The 23495-nt window shown below is 34.7% G+C and overlaps 3 protein-coding genes and 1 non-coding gene across 6 annotated transcripts; 2 read left to right on the top strand and 2 right to left on the bottom strand.

Annotated features, from left to right (window-relative positions):
- Nucleotides 1-1036: 1036 nt before the first annotated feature.
- On the bottom strand, nt 1037-4460 carry LOC147281857 (zinc finger protein). Its single transcript, XM_086248697.1, has 5 exons — nt 4281-4460; nt 2833-2976; nt 2278-2365; nt 1469-1535; nt 1037-1387 (listed from the first exon to the last, which is right to left on the bottom strand). The coding sequence occupies exons 2-5, from the start codon at nt 2960-2962 to the stop codon at nt 1334-1336; spliced, it is 339 nt and encodes a 112-aa protein (XP_086104823.1). The 5' UTR covers nt 2963-2976; nt 4281-4460; the 3' UTR covers nt 1037-1333.
- Nucleotides 4461-11307: 6847 nt separating this feature from the next.
- On the top strand, nt 11308-14345 carry XTH32 (xyloglucan endotransglucosylase/hydrolase 32). Its single transcript, XM_086247460.1, has 4 exons — nt 11308-11573; nt 11697-11797; nt 12004-12221; nt 13113-14345. Exons 1-4 carry the CDS (start codon nt 11381-11383, stop codon nt 13477-13479), a joined length of 879 nt encoding a protein of 292 aa, XP_086103586.1. The 5' UTR covers nt 11308-11380; the 3' UTR covers nt 13480-14345.
- Nucleotides 14346-15498: 1153 nt separating this feature from the next.
- On the top strand, nt 15499-15589 carry TRNAY-GUA (transfer RNA tyrosine (anticodon GUA)). The gene is given in 2 exon segments: nt 15499-15535; nt 15554-15589. It is a non-coding gene; the product is annotated as a tRNA-Tyr (tRNA).
- Nucleotides 15590-15965: 376 nt separating this feature from the next.
- LOC147281860 (Transducin/WD40 repeat-like superfamily protein) lies at nt 15966-22185 on the bottom strand. Of its 3 annotated transcripts, none has more exons than XM_086246938.1 (13): nt 21573-22185; nt 21397-21472; nt 21211-21300; nt 21043-21120; nt 20776-20856; nt 20079-20205; nt 19875-19933; nt 18898-19008; nt 18657-18796; nt 18523-18562; nt 17489-17551; nt 17210-17403; nt 15966-16724 (listed from the first exon to the last, which is right to left on the bottom strand). In XM_086246938.1, the coding sequence occupies exons 1-13, from the start codon at nt 22085-22087 to the stop codon at nt 16235-16237; spliced, it is 2064 nt and encodes a 687-aa protein (XP_086103064.1). In that variant the 5' UTR covers nt 22088-22185; the 3' UTR covers nt 15966-16234. The 3 variants fall into 3 exon arrangements, with proteins under 3 accessions (XP_086103064.1, XP_086103065.1, XP_086103063.1); XM_086246939.1 differs by having other exon boundaries at nt 20109-20205; nt 21043-21129; XM_086246937.1 differs by having other exon boundaries at nt 21043-21129.
- Nucleotides 22186-23495: the final 1310 nt, after the last annotated feature.

Here is a 23495-nt window from a genome sequence, read left to right on the forward strand (position 1 = left end):
TTGCCTCTTGATCTCATTTAAATTCCCCAAATGGCATTAAGCATCAATCAAGCAAGGCAGGGCATGTCCCAATGGTATTAACCAAAAGGTGGAAGTCTGATTGCCATGATGCAAATGTGAGATGTCCTGTCTTGAGCCATGCAAACAAAACAAATGAAAACTGAAAAGGCAGAGAATACACTAACCTTTAGTGTGTGCGTGTGTGTATGTGAGAGAGAGCGAGAGACAAGCCAAAGGCAGGGGTGGAATTCTTAGCCGAAAAACCTAAACTGACCAACTATCAACCGATCAGTTGCTAACCGGTTCGACAGTTGTGTGGGAGTATTCGATATCAGTTGTTCAATCGAATCGTTAAACTCTAAACCCTAAACCCTAAACCCTAAACCCTAAACCACCAATACTCTCGAATCACACCGCCTGCCAAAACCAATCGACCACAAGTAGTCAGTCACTAACTTCCATCGATTCAGCATCGGTCCTCCTTTGAGGCATCCTTCCTCCCGTCAATTCGATGTCAGTTTCTCTAAATCGGTTCGGTTACCGACTGAATTTCACCCTTAGCCAAAGGTTTCCACATAAGCTCAACTAAAGTCGCTTGACATTTCCAACTTGATTGCTCATATAGTCATAAACTAGAGATGTACAACGAACGTGCTGGGCTCATTCGTGCTTCGTGCCTGGTTCGGACCAGTTTGACCTAATTATCTTAAATCTTAAGTCCAGCTTGATCCATAACATGTCGTGTCAAGCTCATGCCAATTTATTCATCTTTAATTGCCAATTTTTTTGAAAATATTTTATCATTAATATTTTTTTATAAAATTGTTTCTATGTGTGGCAATATTCCAATTGTACAATGATTATAAGTGAAAAATTAATTTCCCTCTAATTTTATTGAGACAATGTTAAACAATTATAAAAAATTAATTAATTTAAAATTTTTAAATAAATAATTGGGTCGGCCTAGACCGTTATGGACAAAGTTGGGCTTAAGATTTAAGATAATTGGTTAATTGAGAAAAATTAATATAAATAAGCCGGCCCAAGCCCATCACTGTGCATAAAAATTAATATCGAATGGAAACTACAGAATCTGATTAGTTGATTACACAATTGCTTAGCTGTCATTAACAAATATGCTAAGATTAAATGGATCTCTACATGTAATCCATATCTCCAAGAAAGATGCCGGTTTGCGCAATCAGGAACAAGAAAACCAGCTCAAGCTTCTGTTAATAGATTTCAGGTAATAGGTTTGCTTCATCATCAATAAGCACAAACAAAACTGTGCAAAATTCTTACTGTGCAGAAAGAGCACGGGATATCCAATCATCTAGTCATAGAGGCCTTCTTCGTGCCAGATATCAACTAAAAAATCCACCATCTCCTGCATAGCCCACCAATTCATAATGTTCGCATCAACATCATCCAAAGCAACAATCAAAATGAAAGCAACAGAGAAACTTACTGCTAAAGGTATGGGCTCCTGAAAAGGTTCGGTAGATAAGAGAAGTTCCTCATACGTTGTGGTCCAGCTGAAAAAGAAGATTCCTTGATTACTTTCCTCTGTAAATTGCAATTCCATTACACGAATAAATGACAGAAGTAAGCATGATCAATAAAATGATAGCACCCAACAACTGCAACTTTGGGAGCAAATGATTCTCTCACTTACAATGCAATACATTTCTTTCCAATCTTGGAATACAAGTGAATTGTATGCTTTTTTTTCTTTTATCATTTTTTCTTCTTCATGAGCACAAATATTTTTAAGTAGAGATGCCAATTTATTTTCCTCAAGGTCCATCCTTTGCATGAAAATATGTCAAGTAGCTCTGGCAAAATAACATAATGCAACTCCCATGCCAGATTTCAAATTCAATTGTAGAACAGCTCACCAAAATGAAAAAGAAATAGAAATAGAAATAGAAAAATAAATAAAGTTGATGGGAAATACAATATAGGCTTCACAAGAGACTATTTGGTTCAAAAATTACATAACAGTTAAAAATCACTGATGATGGGGAAGTCCCCTGCCACCGACCTTCTCTTATTTAAAAGATTCCCAGTTCAACAAACGGGGACACAAATATAGATGAATGCTTCAGTATTCCCCTACATTATTGTCTATTAGCCTATGCCTCAACTAAACCAGGAGTATTTGGTAGATCTAGTGAATAAATGAAATCGATATAAAATATCAGGAATGACCAAAGAACTGATGCAGTCTATTGGTATTTAAACCATCAATGTGGCCGAAAAATTAGAAATGCGTACCTCATAATTGGTTCTCTTGGAGCTCTTCGCGATTTCTGAGACTGATCACCAACCCATTCTCTTCTTCTCTCATGCCAAGCTATCTCAGCTGCATTTTAATGTCATCCATGTTATTGAAAGAATAAAATACCACTCCACAAGATTCTAATCAAGAAGAGGAGGCATACAGTTACCCAAAAGTGTGTAATATGACTTTCAAGCAGTAGTCAACGTCTGAAGCTGGATGATAGTAATAACTTACTCAAGAAAGTTCTTCAAATCACAGATAAACAATTTCTTTTAAGTTTTGGAGGAAAGTTCTCATCTATTATGCTTCTAACATGTCATATCATATCATGCACCACACTACTAACATCAAACTGCAACAACCACCATTATTTGACACCACAATTCAGCGAAACTCTTAGGGATAAAAGGGTTCTGTTATAAGGTTTGACCACACTTCATACCGACTTGTATCGGAAGTAGACTCATTGTTGTGGTCAGGGAGGAAAATTGGGTTTTGTAACAAAAAGTTCATTCTTTTTGGGGCTGATTTCGGGGAAAGAGACATACCATGATTAATAAAGACTTCTATCTCAGTAGGCTTCTCTCTAATAGCAACATTTGAAGCATCTGAAAGTTGACTTTCATGGGAATTAGAATTGCTACCATTGATTTCCATTCTTCCCAGACTGGCAACCATCGCCTTCTAAACCACTGCTCCAAAAAAATAGTAAAGATGGAGAAGTACTCTCCATGTGAGAAACATCATCAGCTTCACAAGAGATAAATGAGAAAGGAAAGGAAGCAACCCATGCAATCAGATGAACTTTTAACTCATTTTCAATCTCAATCATATACTACCACAACATATAAAACTTCAGAATGTCACAGCTTCTAAATGTTGTATTTGAAATTTGAATTATAAACACACGTACATCGCACACACAAACACGACTCATGAAAGCCTAATATCCATCATATAGGTTCGCCAACAATGCCCCTCCTCTTTTTCTGAGTGATTCTGTTCTGCAACATCAAGGGCCATGTCTTGGGCCCTCTTGGGTTCTTCCCTGTCCTTATGACCTTTAATCCCAATTCCCAACTGAACTTCCTTTGTTTTTCTTTTTATGGCCTTTGAACCATACTACTCCTTAATAGTAGAGTCATCAGCATTTAGAAGTATAAAATTTCTGTTTACATACACAAACCCAACAAACTGTGCTTCATCTTGAGATGAAAAACAATAAAAAAAATCTAACCCTTTCCTCTGCTTTCGAATCACGCCAACAACTGGGATTTGAATACAGGTGCTAACCACCGCAAATTCAGTCCTTTGATGGTCATTGAAGAAATTGATGGACCAAGAAAGTAGCTAGCCTAATTGTTCTCTCTTCTTGCATCTCAGACTCCAAGGCTATTAAATCACCTATTTTTTCTTTAAGACAGCTATTACATTACCTAATTTGATATCATCGCGCACAAAATTCAGAAGTGCATGTTTCGCTATGTTTAACTCATTCCAAGAATCCCCATTCATTGTACAATTTTCTTTCACTGGAACTGCTACATCAGTTAACATAAATCTACAAATTGAAAATTGTATACCCCAAGTTCAAGACTTCAGAAGTACCAAGCATTTTCTTTAAAGTTTACAAGACTACATTTTCGAACCAAGCTAACATATTGTAACCCACAGAAACCCCATTTCCAAAAGTAACGTTAGCATTTCAATCAGCCCAATAAACTCACCAGAGCATACCTCTCAGTTAGTCCAAGTCACTGTTATGTTCATCAGTTTGCTTATTTACATACCACCTAATCACCTATACTTATCAAACATGAACCAGAAATTTCATCAAACCAACTTCAACCAAAGAAACCCATTACTCTTCACATGATTAAAATGCAGTTTTCAAGATCTCAAGGTAAGTACTTCAAAACAATCAAAGTTTCAAAGCACATAAGATGAAGAAAAACACAAACAAAAAAATTAGGAAGTAGGTGCGGGAGGGCCATACCTGGGCTTCTTGGGACTTTGAAGAATGTGTCAGCGTGTGGTGTGAAGGGAAGCGTTTTCGCTGAGGATGGAGGAAGTAAACGAGGAAACCGAGAGGTCTTCGAAGATTCGAGAATGAGTTTGGTATGAATATCAAGGTAGAGTCTTGGACTTAGGAGAATCTTTTTCTTTTTATTTTTTATTTATTTTGATAAGGAAGTTGGAGGCTTTGGCAGTTGGACTTGGACTTGGAGCATCCATTTTTGAAGATCCAACCCAATCCATACGTAATGGACCTGATTTCGCACACGTTGGTGAAAGTGAAACGCATCATAGCCTCCACATCATCATCTCTCAATCATGGTCGTTTTTTTTTGGGCCAGATCAATCATGTCGTTGAACCAGCCAAATACTTGGCTTATTTGGTCGGACAAACATGTCTTTTTCTTTTGCCTTTTGGAGTGAAAAATACCCTATCACGAATAATTTTCTCATGAAAAATTTTAGCTATAATACATGAATTTTGGAGGTTGTCTCAGTTCACAATATGAACTTTAGGGGTTGTCTTAATTCACAATATGAACTTTAGTTTGTTTTATTGTGAAATCTAAATATTCATTTTATATCAAAATAGTACATGATGTCAATTTCATTAATATTTTCATCCAAAAGTGATCTTGTGCCTTATCAAGACTAGAATTGTCCGTTCAAGTCTAATTAAGTGGACTCGTATTTGTTGATACTGACAGATTAATAGGCTTGAACAGACAATTCTAGCCCTAATACGTAATCATGTGCATGGTACATAGTCACTTTTGGATGAAAATATTACAACATATACTAATTGGCACAAACTAAACTTCATATCTTAAATTGAGACAATCCCAAAGTTCAAGTATTATAGCTAAAATTTTCTCATTCTCTTAATTTATAATCTGAATTGTTAATATGAGGATTTTAAGAGAACACTAATAAAAAATAAATAAAGGATGAATATACTCTTAAAATTTTGAAACAAACTTTAAAACAACAAATATCTAATTTATTTCTCTCAAATAACAATTTCTCTAAAATTTAAGTTTAATTAGATTATAGTTAGCTTAATTAGTTGAAATAATTTTAGTTTAGTTAAGCTGAAGTTTAAAATGACTTATTAAATTTAAACAAAGTTAGCATGTATGAATATAGTAAATTAAACGTAATAACAAATAATGCATAAATATACCAAAAAAATAAAAGTGGGCATGACCTGGGCTGGGCTCAAATGGCTTGGCTTAGCATCCAGAACATTGAATCAAACAAACTTTTATGCTTGGCCCAAGACCCGCACATTGATTAGGTCCAGTATCCACACGCGTTACGCCTTTAATGCTAATAGAAGCAAAAATATAATTCAGGCCCAAAAAGAGAGCAACCTGGGATTTGGGAGTTCAGAAATGGGGAATGCTTGGATCATTTGATGCATATGAGCTAGAGGAATACATTGCTTAAATAAGTTTATTTAAAAGAATTTTTTATGTTGTCCACTCTACATTTTAGTTATATGATTGAAGTCATTTAACTTTTTAAATCTCCATCAAAAGATCATCTCTAAGAAAAATTAGACAAATCAAAATTATCAAGACATCAAATTGTAACCGAATAAATAGACAAATATCGATACACACTGAAATGATAACCATTAAAATAAATGGCTAAATGGTCTATAATTTTTGCAACTTTTTAGTTTTTACAATGATGATCTTTGAATGAAAACTTAAAAACATAGATGATCACAAAACTATAATGTAAAGTGGGCTCCACAAAGAATCGTTAAATAAGTTCATTTAAAGAATCCTTCAAAGGCTTCAATGCAAGCTCCCTCTTTACTTTCACGTTTTGACTAAAGGCTCGTTTGACATTGTTTTTGGAACTGCCAAAAGCGCTTTCAAATTAATAAATGCGCTTTTGGTTGCGTTTGACCGAAATAAATAAAAGCGCTTTTGAACTCAAAAGCGCTTTTAAAGGGTTTTTGAGAAGCACATGTCAGGTACTTTCTCAAAAAGCATTTTCAAGTGCTTTTGCATGAACCACTTATAATTTTTTTATAAAAATTTGTTTGTGCTTTTTAACATAAGCGCTTCTAGTAAAAACGATATTAAGTAAAAGCACTTCTAAGAAGCAGTGTCAAACGAGCCCTAAATGTTTTTTTGTATGGTTATTTGATTAATTGAATAAAAAATGTATTCTTTGTAATGCACCAATTGAATTGAAAGTCAAGTAAAAATAAGACAATGAATAGAGAATAGAGAAATGCTAATTGTCTTCTCTTTTGACCTTCTCTTCTCTTGTCTATTTTGCAGTGTAGTTTAATGGTCGGAACCATTTATTTTTTAGATCACCTTTCAAATGTAATGTCTCCGCAAAAAAAAAGTTAATCAAATTAAAAATCGTTTAATATTTTAATTGTTATCAAATAAATAGACGATTTTAATAACAGTTAAATTCACCGTTTATTTATTTGATAAGAATTAGATGATTAAACCATTTCCAATTTTGTTATTATTATTATTATTTACAAATATGATATTTAAAGAGTAATCTAAAAAATGAATTGTTTTGTCATGATACTATATTGCAAAATAGACAAGCCATGAGAAAAAAAGAAGACATAAAAACAAAGTACAAAAGAAAAAATAACTAGCATTCCTTATAGAAAATATTCATTTTCGAGTGGATACATTATTTAATCCAACACAATAACACTTTAAGAAAAGGAAGGAGAAAAGGACAACTTGGGAAGTGACCAGCCGAAACCGAAAGGAGGAAAGAAAGGAACGATGGGAGAGGGAAGATTTCTCCACCCAAACAAACAGGGGGAGAGTTTCTTTTTCTTTTTTGCTTTTTTAAGGAAAATAGGATTATAATTATAAAAATAAGAAAAGTTTGAACGATTATTGAATAGTTGTTAAAGAAATTATTTTGTATAACCGATATATTGACATGTGGTATAACTAGTTTATGTGTTATAATATGAGTGGATGTTATTAGCACTATACCCTACTAATATAAACACATCGTTTAATAATATCCTTACACGTTGAATTGGTTATACCACATGACGGTATATCAGTTATACCTTATAATTTTTTCAGTTATTGAGATTGGAACTTAGAAAATATATAATTTTTTGGACAATATGGTACGGATAGTACTATATATCTTCTCTTTAATTTTTGTTTTTTGGATGGATGTATCTTCTCTTTCTTTATTTATTTATTTTGATTTTGGAGCTTTCATCACTAGCCCCTCAAAAGCCATGGAAGTAGTGTCGGTGGAGTAAGCATATATGTCCGACTCTCACAATTGGGATTATTAATTAATTTCATGACGCAATTAATTGTCTTCAGTCCAATGAATTCAAAGCTTTAGCAAAGCTTGTTGTCCCATGCATGCATGATGTATTGAGCATCTAATCTAATATTAATTGAGTATTTTATTCAAGTTTGGCATTGATCAAAAGTCAAAACATTGTCCTAATCAATATTAATTACTTTTTATATATGTCCCATGCATTAATTATCTGCTTCACCTTTGAATTAATTTCACTACTTCCACACAATTATATGTTTATGGGTTTGAGTCCTCAACTACATTGTGCGACTCTTATTCAATCTTCATCTACCCCAATAATTTGATTTGTTAATAACATGTTGGTCAAACTACCATATATATTTTAAGAAACAAATACCTCAAATTATAGAAAGCAATCTAGAATAGACAAGCAAGTTAACATACGCACGTCAAATTTAGAAAGACAGTTTCTAACATATTGCAATTTGGAGATCCAGTAACACTGGAACACCAAGTTGCAATTTGCTACAATGCATATACCTCATTTCATAATTTTGATGCACCATTGGTCCATTACTTGCTTAGACTCATTTCAATATGTATAAATTTTTTTGTCAAACTGATTTGACCATCCACCAACATTATATAAAAATCACACATCCCTGTCTGCAATTATCTAATCCTAGAAAAAAGAGAGTAAGGTTCTGTTCAATTTACCCAAAAAGATAAACAATGAAGGTACGTGGTATTTATGTACGTTGGAGTTTCATGAGCTTCAATCTTGATCTGTCGGTCAAGTGGAGCCCCCACTGCGATCTCCATGGGCCCCACTTTCTCTTTTTGCCGACAAAATAGTGCGAATCTACGGCATGGGACTTTCTCCATTTCTAATCATAAAAATAGGGCATTGATTCCAATACCAAGTTACCACCCCACCACTCATCTCCAAATATATATTAACTTATTAAATATGTACGGAAACTATATTTCTGCGGCAATGCCACACAGTACGTGCTCACCACATCTGAATTGTGTTAATTTGGAATTTTGGTGGATTTTGTGGTAATTAATTAAGTTTGGAGCTTTATGATGCATGTTTTATTAAGTGTGACAAGAGTTCAGGAAAACTTAACATGAAGAACATATTATAAACAATACATTTAATAGTTAAATTTGATAAAATTGTAGAATTAATAATTTATTAAAGTTAATTCGATCATTAAGTCACTCTGTACAAGCCACACATTTTTTGACGTCGCTCGCCTAATATGGATTCTACATGTGAGGGACCCATTGTCATTAATTATAGGTTGAATTAATACCCTAATGCAGTAACTCCTACATCATCAGCCATGCATGTCTATTAATAAGTTTCAAATGTTGTGGCTGTTAAGACTTAATTGGGAACTGTTTTCTGGGCCTTTTGCTAAGACTTAATAGGATTAAGATGCATGCATGGTTTGATTAAGTTAGAGAGGTTTACTTACTTGCTACATTTTGTGAGGCATGGACAATATTAGACATGCATGGTCCACAGAATCCAATATTTGATTTTCTGCAATACTTCTAAAAGGTCCTTGTATCATGTAAGACAAGAAAGATGTTGGGTTTTGGTCAGCATCTTCAAGAAAATGGTACAGGGTATCGACCTCTAGGTATTGGAGTCTTTAATGGTGTGAGTGGGATCTAATTAACCTCATATATATTGGCCAAAACTGCAAAGCCAGCAATAAAAATTCCAACATTTCTGTCTAGGAAAAATAAATGAAAGCTGCAGCCTTCTATTATATATATATTAACTCTTGGTGGTAAAAAGACTGCATGCATAGCTCCAAATGTAAGCTTGTATATATGGCTCTCATCTTATGTATATATCAAATGGAAAAACAGACCAAGTAGCAAAGGAAGAAAGGAAAAACAAAATTTGATTGAATGCATCTTCTTTTATTATTAATAAACGAAAAAAAAAGGAAAAAATGTGTATTAAATGTTATCTTTTTATGAAGTTTCATTTGAAAAATTATTATATGAATCGGTCATGTATGTACATAATGGAGCTCAAATGTATATTGTGATACGAAATCATATACGGCGGGCTGTCATGAATGATATCATAGTTTTGTACTTTTGTAACTTTGTTTGTGAAAAGTCTTGGATTTGAAGCCTCTTATTTGCAATTTCCAGTTCTTTTTATTTTTTTATTTTTTTTTTTTTTTCTGGCTGCACCTTAGCGATAATAAGAGTACGTGAGGCCAGAACTAGAGCCAGAGCATGCCACGTACAATGGTAAAAACTTAGGACTTGGGGAGTCTTAATTCAGTAAAGTACTGTCAATTATCAAAGAAGAATTGATCAGTCTAACGTTCCCTCAGTCTTTGTTAATTTCATGACTAAACATCTAGACATTTTTTTTGTTTTCTGTATAATCAATGGCTTACATCGTATTGAGCATCATTTCTGCAGCTTTTTATGGAAGAAACTTTGACACAGAGTAATCAATCAAGGGTTGAATAAAATATTAAGCAACCGTACAAGAGTTCACTTCATGAGTCAAAATCAATCGAACTGTGCCGTATAATCAAATCATGAAGAGGTCCCATTTTGCATATCCATGACCCACTGCATTGATGAAGTTCACAGGTTCAAATCCATCTCTGAATTCATATATAAGATCATGCCCAATTGCCCATATCCCATGCTAGTCAATAATGAGTAGAATGCCTCAATTTGTACCATTTCTTCCCTTATTTTCGTCTTAATTTTCTCATTTTAATCTTGATTTATTTTCAATTTCGTGGTAAGTGGCTGATCATGATTATGAGTGTCGTGGCCGATAATGACCATAGATGTCATAGCCGGCCATGATCAAATAAGGATAAGAAGGATATTATGAAATATGAATGGTGTGATAGAGTAGATGATACAATCACGCAAGTAGAAGACTAAGTAATGATTATTGCATATGTAGAGGGATCACATTTGTGTAAGAATTAAAGATCGGTGATACTAATAAATTTTTCAGTGGGGTAGCATGATTTTTTATTTCAAGTAAAATTTAAAATTCTTTTAAACATTACTGAGTGATGGGTGATCGTACCATACATTCAGATTGTAAATAAATTTGTGTAAGAATTATTATTGATCCACTAACTCACATTTGACATGGAGCTGACACACTGGGTAAGAGGAATTGGAATGGTAAAAGACATAATATGGGTAATCCAACAAGGTTGCTTTAAAGGCATTACCAGACAGAAACTGCATGTAGCTTTCAGACTTCCTGTGAATCACAAAGCTACAGATTCACATAGGGGGTGGGGGTGAAGAGAAGGCACATTTATGAGACACTCATCTACCAATTCTGCATCACATCCTCTTTTCCTAGCTTTCCAACCATGCAACCAAAGCAAACATGTTTCCTCATTAAGGGTGGCAAAGAAAGTAGTTGGTGATGATGGGAGAGGAAAATTATAGTAAGTAGTACTTTCTACATGTCTATGATTGTATATATCATACAAAGTTATGTAACCTCTTTTGGCCTATAATATAATTGATTAAATTACTAACTCAACAAAATGTTACAAGCTATCTATGGTGGGGACCCATCACTAGTTTTGAGCTATATGGATGGTTAATTCCACTAATCTTCTTATTTATATCAAACTGTACTACCATACTCTCTGTTCCATATACTCCTGGTCTTCACTTGATCTCTCTCTCTCTCTCCCGCGTATTTATACAGAGGCAGTTATTCTATTTTCTCTATACTCTCCCCTCCTCTTCCCATTCATGGCTCTCTTGCTCTTCCTCCTAATTCTTTTGGTCCCTTCAAGCAATGCTGACTGGCCACCATCACCTGGCTACTGGCCAAGTTCTAAATTCAGCTCTATGAGCTTTTATAAAGGATTTAGAACCCTCTGGGGTCCTCAGCATCAAAGCTTAGACCAAAACGCATTAACAATCTGGCTTGACAGGACCTCAGGTCTCACCCACTTTTAGTTCATCATGTTAATGCTTCCTTAATTACAACTGCACCACTTAAATTTCTTTCAAATTGTCTAATGCTTTCCATTTTCTTGTTTGGTTTTTTACTTTTTTATAACAGGAAGTGGGTTCAAGTCGGTTCGTCCATTTAGATCCGGTTACTTTGGTGCCTCCATTAAGCTTCAACCTGGTTACACTGCAGGAGTTATAACAGCTTTCTATGTGAGAAATGAATTGAACTGAACTAGCTATAATTTCTTTGTTCATCAAACATTCATACAATTTTTGACTGAAATGAACTGAATTAGTTATATATGCTTGCATACTTTTAGTTTAAGGAAATGCTTTCAGTAATTCTAGGCTTTCTAGCTAATTAAGCATAATTGGTTCTGCTTCTACTAAATGTCTTGGTGAATTGATCAATGCAGCTTTCAAACAGTGAAGCTCATCCAGGGTATCATGATGAGGTGGACATTGAGTTTCTTGGGACTACATTTGGGAAGCCTTATACCTTACAGACCAATGTTTACATCAGAGGAAGTGGGGATGGAAGAATCATTGGCAGAGAGATGAAGTTTCATTTGTGGTTTGATCCCACCAACGAGTTTCATCACTATGCTATATTATGGAGTCCTAAGGAGATCATGTAAGTTTTTTGTGATCATAGTTTTAAGCTATGCTAATATATTTCTGTGCTTGCAATCAAAGATTTACATAGAAGTTAGAACTTATCAGAAGCTTGGAAAAGACTTGGTCTTAATCTGAAAAACTCTTGTACTAGCAAAAGAAAGAAGCTATCTGTAAAAATTTAAAGATTTACTTACCATCCATAATATGGCAGACGTATCAGCAATATAATATATTAACCATTAAAGCTCAATAATAATATTATTGTTGAGCTTTGATGGTTAATACTTTTTTTTGGGTGATAATAATGGTTAATATTTATATTGCTGATATGTCTGCCATTTTCCTTTTCTAAAGTTGAGGAATAATTTGATTTCTCTGAAATTAAGGAAAAGCCAAGCGATTTGACAGGAGTAACTATAAATTGAATCAATCCTTAATGAGGAGGACTGACTATCATTAAACCACATAAATATATACAATTTCAATGACTAGTTAGTGAAAGACTGAAATGGCATTGACCTCATTCTATACCATAGAGGCATAGAGAGTTCAATATTTGGAAAGTACTATTCAGGATAACAGATTTGGAAGGGTGAAAAGGCTTTCCACATTGGGTGTTTGGGAGTTGGGACATGTGTCATCCCATTCTTAATGTGGAAGTTAAGACTCCCCCATATTCAATTATGAGAAATAGCATGGAGGGTGATTAGGAGAGAAAAAGTTGCCTCCATTATATAGACTATATTCATTGATTGACAAAAGAAGAAAAATAAATCTAATAGTACAAACCATATTCCATATCAATATTGTCATCTTATATCTATTTTGGTATGCCATTCTTAGCTTTGTTGGTAGGTTAAATGTCTTCTAGTTTTATAGTTGTATAATTAATTAATTGTTATCACAGATTCTTCGTGGATGATGTGCCCATAAGGAGGTACCAAAGGAAGAGTGTTGCAACCTTTCCATTAAGGCCAATGTGGCTCTATGGTTCAATATGGGATGCCTCATCATGGGCTACAGAAGATGGAAAATACAAAGCTGACTACAGATATCAACCATTTGTTGCAAGGTATACCAATTTCAAAGCCGGTGGTTGCTCTGCCTATTCCCCTGCTTGGTGCCGCCCGGTCTCCGCCTCTCCATTCCGGTCCGGCGGGTTGACCAGACAACAGTACAGTACCATGAGATGGGTTCAAACCCATCATTTGGTGTATGACTATTGCAGGGACCCCAAGAGGGACCATTCACTAACACCTGAGTGTTGGCGTTAATAGTAAAATTTTCATGCCATATGCTTCTGATTGGAAGTTCCCCTCAATTTTCACTTCACTTAAGTGCATTTTATTTTTCTATGTTTTTTTTAATTTAAAAAGAAAAAGTTGTGTGTGAGATTACCTTGAGATGGGTCATCACTTGCCAAGCAAGGGAATCTGAACATCCAAGGCTCCAAAAGAAGAAAAGAAAATTTGGAAATTTGTGTGTGCTCCATTTTTGTTATGGAATATTTGGTGTACATTGTATGTTTTCCATTTTTAATGGTGAATGTGGTGTACATTTGCCATTAAAGAAAATAAAAAACAAGGAAAAGATCATGGATTCATGGTCCTGGGTGATGAAGCCAAAGAAGGGAAGGTCATGGGTTTTGAGCAAATGTGCGTGCACTGTGCGCGTGCTTTTTTATTTTATCCAATACCCAGAAGCACTTGTCATTTCTTAATAATGCAAAAGTTTTTGTTGCTGTTTTTTTGTATTGTTATGTGTCCTAATGACTGCCATAGAAATTGGGGCACTTTATGATTGGTCATAGACTCATAGTCTGAACTCTGAAGCTGGCAGTGTGATTTTTAGCAAAATAAAAAGAATGAAAGCAGGTATAATCTGTGAGCACATCTCCCAAGAGCAATTAATTTTCAACTGTGTGTATCAATGAAATACCTGATATGAAGGCCACTTTAAATCTTTGTTACATATAAAGGCCACTTGAAGTCTTGAGTGTCACTGTGCCAGAGAATGAAGACTGAGAGATGTTAACAGCAGAAACAGCATTACAGCAGCACTACTGTCTAGTGTCTACTTTGGTATCCAACTACAGAGGGGATGAATACAGCAACATGACATTTGAAAGGGATTAGAGAAGATGTGAGCAACAATAATGCAAAAGGCAATAAGACATAGGCCCTAGATGCCCTTATGAAATAGATGGGGGGTCGTTGGTGGGGAGCTTTTAAACTTTAAATGAACTGAAAAGGATGTAATATTAAGAAACAAACAGATGTTGTTTAAACAAGGGTCCAAATCCTCTTTTGCCCTCATGGCCTCCAATCCTTTCTTATTGGCATTTTATGAGAGTTTGATAATGAAGTGTTTGGTTTGAGCAGTTCCAAAGATGATGTCCACACCCAACAAGCACACCTCATCTGCTATAAAGCCTATAATGCTTTTGTGGTGATATTTTTTATTAAACAACTTATTGGGATTCAATTCAATTATATTGCTATTGATAGTTGGAATTATGGTGAGTAGATTGTTGGACACTGAAATTTCCATTTCACTCCTTGATCTTTGCAAGAGGAATTATGTGTACCTGACTAATGCCCACTGATAAAATTGTTTGGTAAGATATGATTTTTTTTAGCATTTCAAACATGAAGAAAACAAAATGATTAAAATTGAAGTCTTTAAAAATCCAAGAATTAATTTGATTCCAATTTCCAACCTACTAAACATTTATTCTACCAAACCATAATGAAGGAAACAGGCAGGGCAGCACATTTCTGGGGTCCACAAAGAAAGCATACAATAAGAGTATAAGAGGAAGTGATCTTTGTTGTTTTATGGATTGAGTAGCTTCTTGTTGCTATGATAATTACCCCTAATAATGCTTGGCTGCTTGCCATCCATTGTGTTGTGATTTATATGATGTTCATGTAGATTGCCATAGTGGAAGAAGAAAAATCAAGCATTTTTCATTGAAAATGGATAAAAGTAGGTTATTTTTTGTACGGACAAGGATCCTCTACCCATTTTCCTACCATGCTTGGTACAAGGCTAAAATCTTAGCCATTGAACTCATCTTTTTCTCCCTTCTTTTTCTCTTTCTACTCTCTCTTCAATGGCTAAGATTTTAGCCTTGTACCAAGCATGGTAGAGAAAATGGGTAGGGGATCTTCCTTTTTGTACCACTTTACGTGACCTAAGTTTAATAGCTAGAGTGGCCGAAAAAAAAAAAAGTTTAATGGCTAGAATTTGGACATTGTTAATTAAAAAATGGTTGCGGTAGTTATCACAAACCGACCTTAGCTCAGTTGGTAGAGCGGAGGACTGTAGTTGGAATAACCGTCAGACATCCTTAGGTCGCTGGTTCGAATCCGGCAGGTCGGATTTTTTTTCTTCCCTTATCAGAACCTAATTTTATACTAAAAAGGACACAAGTTGGAATCGTGGGACTTCTCAAATTTTCTTTAGTATTTTAGACTTCTCATTGTGGATAATTGTTTCTTATTAGGTGAATATATTTAGATAATTTGAGTGAAACTAAAGTAGATTTTAGGTTTAATTTCCAAGTTTTTTTTATTTACAAAATAGCACTTTTTATAGGGAAAAATTAAGCTTTAAAAAAAAAAAGTGATTCTATTTTAACCCAAGAAATTGCCCTTTAACCCACCACTTCTTTTGCAAATTTTTTCAATTTTATCCCAAATAATTGGGGAGAAAACAAAAAAACATTTCCCCTCGTACAAGGGCACTGCCATAATCAAATTCGAACATGTCAGAAGAACCTAAGATACAAAAAGATACGAATCCTATAAATTGTACATGGATGAGAACAGTGCATTAAGTGTTATAACCTTGTACCAAACTACATTGAAGGATCAAATTAATCCTGAGCACCTAATAATATGACACAAATTACAGCAACTGTACCTAAACAAATGTAACATAACTTCTTTTTTTCTTTTTCTGAAGAATCTTGAGCTTAGACTTTAGGGAAGAATTTAGCAACTACCCAGCTGAAAATTACCTATTTCATGAAAACTTGGTACTGAAGAGTTGCAGTGTGTCACCACTCAAACAACTAAGTTGACCTTGCCTTAAAGCTGGTGTATACTTCAGATCACGTACAGGACTTCCATGCAATTTAAGCCGCTGAAAAGTGGTAAAAGATGGCAACTCTTCTATAATCAATTCAGAACTTAACTTATCCTCGGATGCAAACAATCTGCCATGATTTTCTATGTCGATAATCGCAGTTTTTGGTAGTCCAATATCACAAACGTTGGTGCATGAAGAACCCAACTTTCTAAAACAGAAACTGCCTTCTCTGTTTAAATGAACATGGGAACCCACTGTTCCTTGTCCAATCGTATGGGAAGGAGAAAGCGGTGGTTGGGAGAAAGCCGTCTCATCAGGCATTTCAACTTTGGGACGATAGGAAGCAACAATGTCATCACTGCTAGGGCAATAAGCAAGCGATATACAAATTCCTTGATTCTTCGTTTCAGGTACCAAAATTGGCCTTCATGGAATTTAACTTTAGTCAGAACAGACCCATGAAATAATTGATCAACTATTAGAAAAAATATTAAGATTTTTAATCTAGGGAAGAAAAAAAAAAATTTCATTTGTTGCTTTCCAAAATATCACCTGCCACAGCTGCCTAAAGGATAAAATGCATGGATAATGCCAAGATGGATAAAACAGTATCCAATCACCAAATAAAGAATATTCTTTTTTGTTTTTGTTAAGCTCCAATAATCAACCAGGGAAAAAACATTCTTGTATATCCTAGCCTTTTAAATGTTATCTGTTCTCAAAAAGGCCACTACAAACATGCAAACAAACCACTTATTATCATAAGCATGTAGCAAACATAATTAACATCTTAAATGGCATGCATCATTCAAGGGTGCAAATTGAAAATTTTAAAAAGAAAGAATTAAAAGAAGTCAGATGAGGTAATCAAGCAAATTATGAGATCCATATGGAATGATTTGAACTCACCCTTCTTCAGCACTACCAAAGTTCCACAGACATAAGCCAATTGAAGAAGCGGACAGCACTGGTCTTACACCAGATGGAAGAGCTGAACTATGTAAAAGGGTATGTACAGTATGAACTGGGTTGTTTGTCAACCCACTCAGGGATTCAACAGGCCGTGCAGTTTGGCGCATGTCAAACACCAAAAGAGAGCCATTCTGCAAGAATTAAGAAAAATGAAAATTAAAGCTGAGGATATACAAATAGGGATTTCGAGATACTTAAAAGACAATGTAAGGTCACCTGCAATCCAGCATATATATAATGTGAATTGTTGACATCCCATGAGCACGTCCAAGCAGCAGCCTGCAAGCACAAATGTCAACATGAAGAAAATACAATAGAAGAGTAAAACAGAGTGTTTAACATATTATGCCAAACAATGAGAACAATGACATGAAGAAACAAGAAAATGAAGAAAAATAATAATATCAAGCTCCAAGGGGTCTGAGATGTTTTAGGTGCACACTGCACAGGCACACATACACACATGCTCTCGCAAACACAAAGATCACATCAGCCATATCACTGACTGACACATTTTACAAAGTATGCAAAAGAGACAAGCAATGGCCAACTATTAAAAGAGACAAGCACAGTATTATTGTCTCCACTGTACTAAACTAGAAACCGACCACTACGGCTGAAGAGGCTGTCCTGCCTAGGGATAGTAATAATCAATAATAATTCTTTTATTATGTTTCAACACTATTAACATTCTATTATGAAGCTATTACAGCTTAGGTGGCATGCTTCCACATTCTCAACTCAATAAACAGGCGCAAATAAGAGGCTTGACTACATTAAGTGCCTGTTTTCTGGAAACAGGTCTAAATCAAAGCTGAAACTGGCCTTCCACTAATTCAACCAGCTCCATATCAACTCTCAGCTCACCTCTAATTTTCTTATGCAATGAAAGTTTTGTTATATCATATATCTTCCTATTTACCGCTCTGCATATCCAAATTTTACTTCATACTTTCTAGTAATTTCATTTTTATTGTCATATTTTGATCTGTTGAATACACACACACATAAAAAGACAAAGTTTCCTAGAATCAGAGAGCAATATAGGGAATTCCATATTTTAACATAATGTTATGCTGAGTAATCTGGAGCCTTTAAACCATTCCTCACATGTAACTGAATGTGGATAGATAATCATGCTAAAATTCTCTCATGGTTCGTAATACAGGGATCATAAGAATTTAAGATGAAATCAAAACCTTTAGTTATACTTAGTATACAACAGCATAAATGATGGATCAAAATTTTACCGGTAGATCATAGGCAAGGATGACATTGTTGCTTTCCATACTGTAACAATAAAAAATAGCACAACTAAGTCAATATGGGGGAATATATGAAAAAGTACCAAAATTACAGTTGAGTAAGTTAACCACAATGCAACCTGAGAACTGACAATTTCTTCCCTAGGCAAGCAAAGAGTGCAAGGTTACTGTTAGAGGGAGAAATGCGTAGGTCCCTAATAACTCTTCCACCTCTAGGAAGGAGAATATCATCTCTATCATATGGAGGTATCAAGCTCATCTGCACAACCATATTTAAGAAAATTTTAAGAGCAGTTCCTAAGTTGAAAATATATATAATTCAACATAAGCAAAAATTTTAACAAAGCCTAGACACTTTACTTTGGTAAGCACGTGTGTTCCGCCTATCCCACCAAGCCTTCGTGAAATTAACAAAATTTGGTTACACGCATCCACATCAAATAAACGGGCACCATCTACCTGCAACTCCTTCTACAAAGTTCAATAATATAAGGTTAAAATTAAGTGGGCAACAATGAAATAATGGGGAATACTAGTTTAGTTGAAAGTTTGAAATCATGCGCATACAAGCAGATGTGCACACAAATGTTACAAGAGAATCTTTTCAAAATAAAATAAGAGAACAGCAGCACAGGATTATCCATAAAATTCTAACTCCATAATATTAATGAAGAAATCTAAAAATAAGTCCAAATATTAGCTGTTATAACTGTCCAAATATTAAAGAATATGATCCATAAATTTGTAATACACTGCCAATATTATGAAATTATGATGTGGAAATGAAAAAGGGTCCTCGAATGCAGAAGGAAGCCTATTACAACTTCAATCAACAATCGCTACAATTGTAATATCTTAAGGATAAGATATTGCTCCTTCATTATGTTTCCAAGCCAAGTTGTTTCACTTTATCCACTATCAATTAATTTATTTTTCCAACTAGCATGACACCTTTGCTCTGTACTTCCTCTATACATGACATATAGAATTCAAATTTTTGTTTATACAGCATTTGTTTTAAATCTCTATTTTTCACTTTTTTTTTTTTAATTATGTTAATGCCTCTTGTCATGAACAGCTGTTTTATTTCTTCCTTTTCACCAGTGAACGGAGTGAATTTCCAATCATTATCACACAAAATCTGGACGGAACCAGGCCCCTAAGTAACAAGACAACCATATATGTCTTTCTTGCTTATATAGAGATGATGTAGGTTCAAATCAAAACAATGATGTATGTGTGTGCACTTACCTCAATGAGGATGACGAAAGAGAGAGGAAAGAGAAAAGGAAGAGGATGAAAGAACATAGCATAAGAGAAAAGAAAACTTGCAACACCTCTAATATGAAACTGCAAGAAGATGCTTGTCCATAGAGCTTTGAGCCAAAGTTTTTCCCTACAAAATACATTGAAAGAATATTAGACACAATCTATGAAACAGTGGAAACAAGGTTTTGTTCCTTGATGGTAAGACTAACTACAATTGAACACTATAATATCAAGCTCCATAGATACCGAAATATGAACATAAGTGAACTAACCACAAGATCTTCCATCTAAATTTTTTTTACCAGATAAAAATCTTCCTTCAAAGACCCCACTAGCATGGACTAATCCAGATGTTCTGCTCTGCATATCTCCTAATAAATGCTCCAAATAAGTTGTCCTCTACAAAGTCAAAAGTTTAAAAACCAAAAGTAATAGAAAAAGGCACACCAAAAATGATACATAGAACATATATATTATTTCCTAAAACATTCCAATCATATTGAACATATAGACAATTATTTTTCTAACAGAAATTTGAGACATGCTGCTCAGATTTTTCCAACGCTTATTATTTGGTTGTGACAACGAGTTAGTTCTGGAGATATTTGCACAGTCATAGCTTCTAAGAGATGCTCTAAAGCAGGAAGCAGCCCAACATAAAGCATAGTAGAATAGAAAAACATTTGAAATGCAATTGTCAACATAAAGGCATAACTGCATCCCAGGATAACAGTGAGCATGGAGTAGATAACTTATAAACTATGGAGACATTAAAATGTAACGTGAAACCAAGAATATTTTTAGAGACTGAGAGAAACTACGACTGCTGATATTTATGGAAAAAGAAAAACAAAGCCAGAGGGCTATATGACCAGAAACAAAAATAAACAAAATACACTAAAAACCGCAGATTTAAGAAATGTAGACTATACGCCATCAAAAGGTAACATGCTTTGCAATTAAAAATACCTCCGTAAGCTGCTGAACTTTATGCTGCAGTTCAAACTCTCGCTTTAGCCATTCAGCTTCTTTTTTACACCAACCAGCTCCCTATACATGCAAGGAAAAACCATAGACTTGCTAAATAAGCTAAACAAGCTAAACAATGAATGAGGGAATTTAGCTCCTTACCATATAGTATCAGTTACATATATATATATATATGGTAATGGGAAGAACAACAAAATTACAAGACATCTAAGCCACTTCTGTCAAAAAAAAAAAAAAAATCCCTACCTTATTCTCAAGAGAAGCACATTTTGTCTTAAGAGAAGCACATTTTGTCTCCAGAGAAGCACATTTTGCCTCAAGTGACTGAATCCTCTACAAACAAGAACACATCATTCAAATTAAATTCCACACAAGCTTATTTGAAAATATCAGCCTCATGAGTTCTAATATGACCTTTTGAGATTCTTCACCAACAGAAACAACCCGTGACGCAAAAAGTTTCCTAACATCCTTCAACGTGCATTTCTTGTTGCATTGAGGACACTGGAAAGAAGCCGAATGCACAACCATGAATGCCAAAAACAAAAACATGATCTTCAAATAATTGAAAGTCATATAATTCTTATATAAAATCATTACCTTCCCCGAACTTTTCCGCTGTTGTAGCCATTTCTTTATGCACGACATACCATACACATGCCCGCAAGGAAGACAACTACAATCCTCACACCAAAACAAAATAAACAATCACACAAATTTTAGACTGGAGATGATAAATGACAGAGAGCACAAAGAAATTGAGGTTCGGTTCGAACCAGATGTGATGATCACCATCATCGGTCCAAGCCTCCATGCAAATAGGGCAAAATAGCCCATCGATTTCGCTCCGGCTCCATTCACTGCCTTGAGAGCTCTCTGCGCCGCCGCCACCTCCATCCAATTCGCACCCTCCAATTCTCCTCCGCTTCTCACCCCCTTCCTCAGGCCCATTCCTCTGTGCCGTTTCGCCGGCATTTCCGTCGACGTTCTGAGAAACCCTAGAAGACTCTAGCGATGAAAGGTACCGAGCATAGCTCTCGTCCACCTCATTCCCCGATGCTGATTCGTCAGCAATTTCAGCACCGTTCTGAGAAACCCTATAACTCGAAGACACTAGTGATGAAAGGTACCGAGCGTAATCCTCGTCCACAGCATCTACGACTCCTTCTTCTTCGGAATCCTCCTCGTCTTCGTCTTCGTCTTCGTCTCCTTCTTCTTCATCGTCTTCGTCCTCTTGAGGTTCTTCCTCTCCCAGAAGATCGATGTACGGAGGAGGGTCAGGGTTTGCCATGAGTGAGCTTCTGAGTGAGAAATTGAGGGAAAGGCCGAAACTTGGCCGTTTCCTGAAGATTTGTTTTGGTGGGAATCCAAAAACACTCGCTTTTTTGTTTTTAGTTCATTTTTCTGAACTGGTCAAGAATCTCAAGATAGCGCGTAATTTGTACCTACGTTTTTCATTTTTGTCTTCAAGTCTTTAACTTAAAATTTTTTCAATGGTACTTAAAATTTGTTTCAGAGGTTTCGCAAGGACAAAAATGAATATCCATTTCAAAATTTGACGGAACAAGTTGGTCCATTCAGGTGCTCAACTTGGTTCATAATTTCAGTATTTATTAAAAATATTTTGTTCAGTTATTTCTTTGGGTATAGTTAAATATTAAACGATTTTTTATTTTGATTAAGTTATTTTTTGGCAATAATAATCTTTTTTTATAAGGCAAATAATAATTTAAGTGTGTCCCAAAAAATAAATGATTTGCATCATGCTACCATATTATAGGATAGACTCAAAACATAAGTTTACCAAATTAAATTACATACTAATTTGTAATTGAACATATTTATCCTGCATTGTGGAATCCGATCCCGATTGATTGTCGTGACTAACTGGGTTAATGCAAATTTGTGTGTTTTGTAAGTTGGAATCCATTGGTGCTTGAATTATGTATTGTTTTTTTATTTTTAATTCTTAATTCTAGTTTCGCAACATGATTCATTATTGTACAAGTGTAGAATTATGCTTTATGATATAGGGTTTGAGATTCAACTTCCAAATTTGGGTGAACCCTAATCCAGCGCTAATCAATTACAAATCACAAAAGAAACATTAGTAATATACTAATCGATCGATCAAAATAGGATTCTAAAATACAAGATCCTATTAAAAGCATTCTTATATATATTATGTATTCAATATGTAAGACGCTAACAAAAATGTTAGGTGGACCACATTTTTTAGTATCATTTGTATGGATATAGACTCGACCTCTATTAATGAAATAGAAGACATAAATTTTATCACAAATGGTCCCCTAATTTTGACCAAAATATCAATTTGGTCCTTAATTAAAGTGCATTTTCACTCAATTGGTTCTTCATATTTATCAACATACATCAATGTAATTCTTCTATTCAAATACATTTGAATTGCCGTAAAAAATAGTCACATACACATACACTGCACGAAATCTTTTTTAAAGGTGAAAATATCTTAACCCAGAAAAGGTATGTTAAGACTTGGGTTGGAGATGATTTTTTTTTCTTTTGATTTTTAATTATTTTATTTTTAATTTTTTTAGTAATTTTTCAAGGATAAACTTGAAATTAAAAAATTTGTAGGGTTTTTTTTTTATAGTTATAGAACATGTGAAGACCATTTTGCTCCTAAAAAAAAGGTTACGTGCACAACACATGACAAT

This window comes from Dryas octopetala, chromosome 6 (assembly GCF_963921425.1).
Source record: "Dryas octopetala chromosome 6, drDryOcto1.1, whole genome shotgun sequence".
NCBI classification, from domain to species: domain Eukaryota; kingdom Viridiplantae; phylum Streptophyta; class Magnoliopsida; order Rosales; family Rosaceae; genus Dryas; species Dryas octopetala.

Bases quoted from the DNA above. Each gene is read 5' to 3' on its own strand.
- LOC147281857 (XM_086248697.1), bottom strand. From the start codon at position 2,962: ATGGTTGCCAGTCTGGGAAGAATGGAAATCAATGGTAGCAATTCTAAT. The intron at 2,366-2,832 runs GTATGTCTCTTT...ATTAAAATGCAG, and splicing joins AGAAGTCTTTATTAATCATG to CTGAGATAGCTTGGCATGAG. The intron at 1,536-2,277 runs GTACGCATTTCT...CTTCTTTTTCAG, and splicing joins CCAAGAGAACCAATTATGAG to CTGGACCACAACGTATGAGG.
- XTH32 (XM_086247460.1), top strand. From the start codon at position 11,381: ATGGCTCTCTTGCTCTTCCTCCTAATTCTTTTGGTCCCTTCAAGCAAT. The intron at 11,574-11,696 runs GTCTCACCCACT...TTTTTATAACAG, and splicing joins CTGGCTTGACAGGACCTCAG to GAAGTGGGTTCAAGTCGGTT. The intron at 11,798-12,003 runs GTGAGAAATGAA...TGATCAATGCAG, and splicing joins GAGTTATAACAGCTTTCTAT to CTTTCAAACAGTGAAGCTCA.
- LOC147281860 (XM_086246937.1), bottom strand. From the start codon at position 22,087: ATGGCAAACCCTGACCCTCCTCCGTACATCGATCTTCTGGGAGAGGAA. The intron at 20,206-20,775 runs GTATTTTTAATT...TTGACTTTGTAG, and splicing joins AAGTTCAGCAGCTTACGGAG to AGGACAACTTATTTGGAGCA. The intron at 16,725-17,209 runs GTGAGTTCAAAT...AATTCCATGAAG, and splicing joins TTTGGTAGTGCTGAAGAAGG to GCCAATTTTGGTACCTGAAA.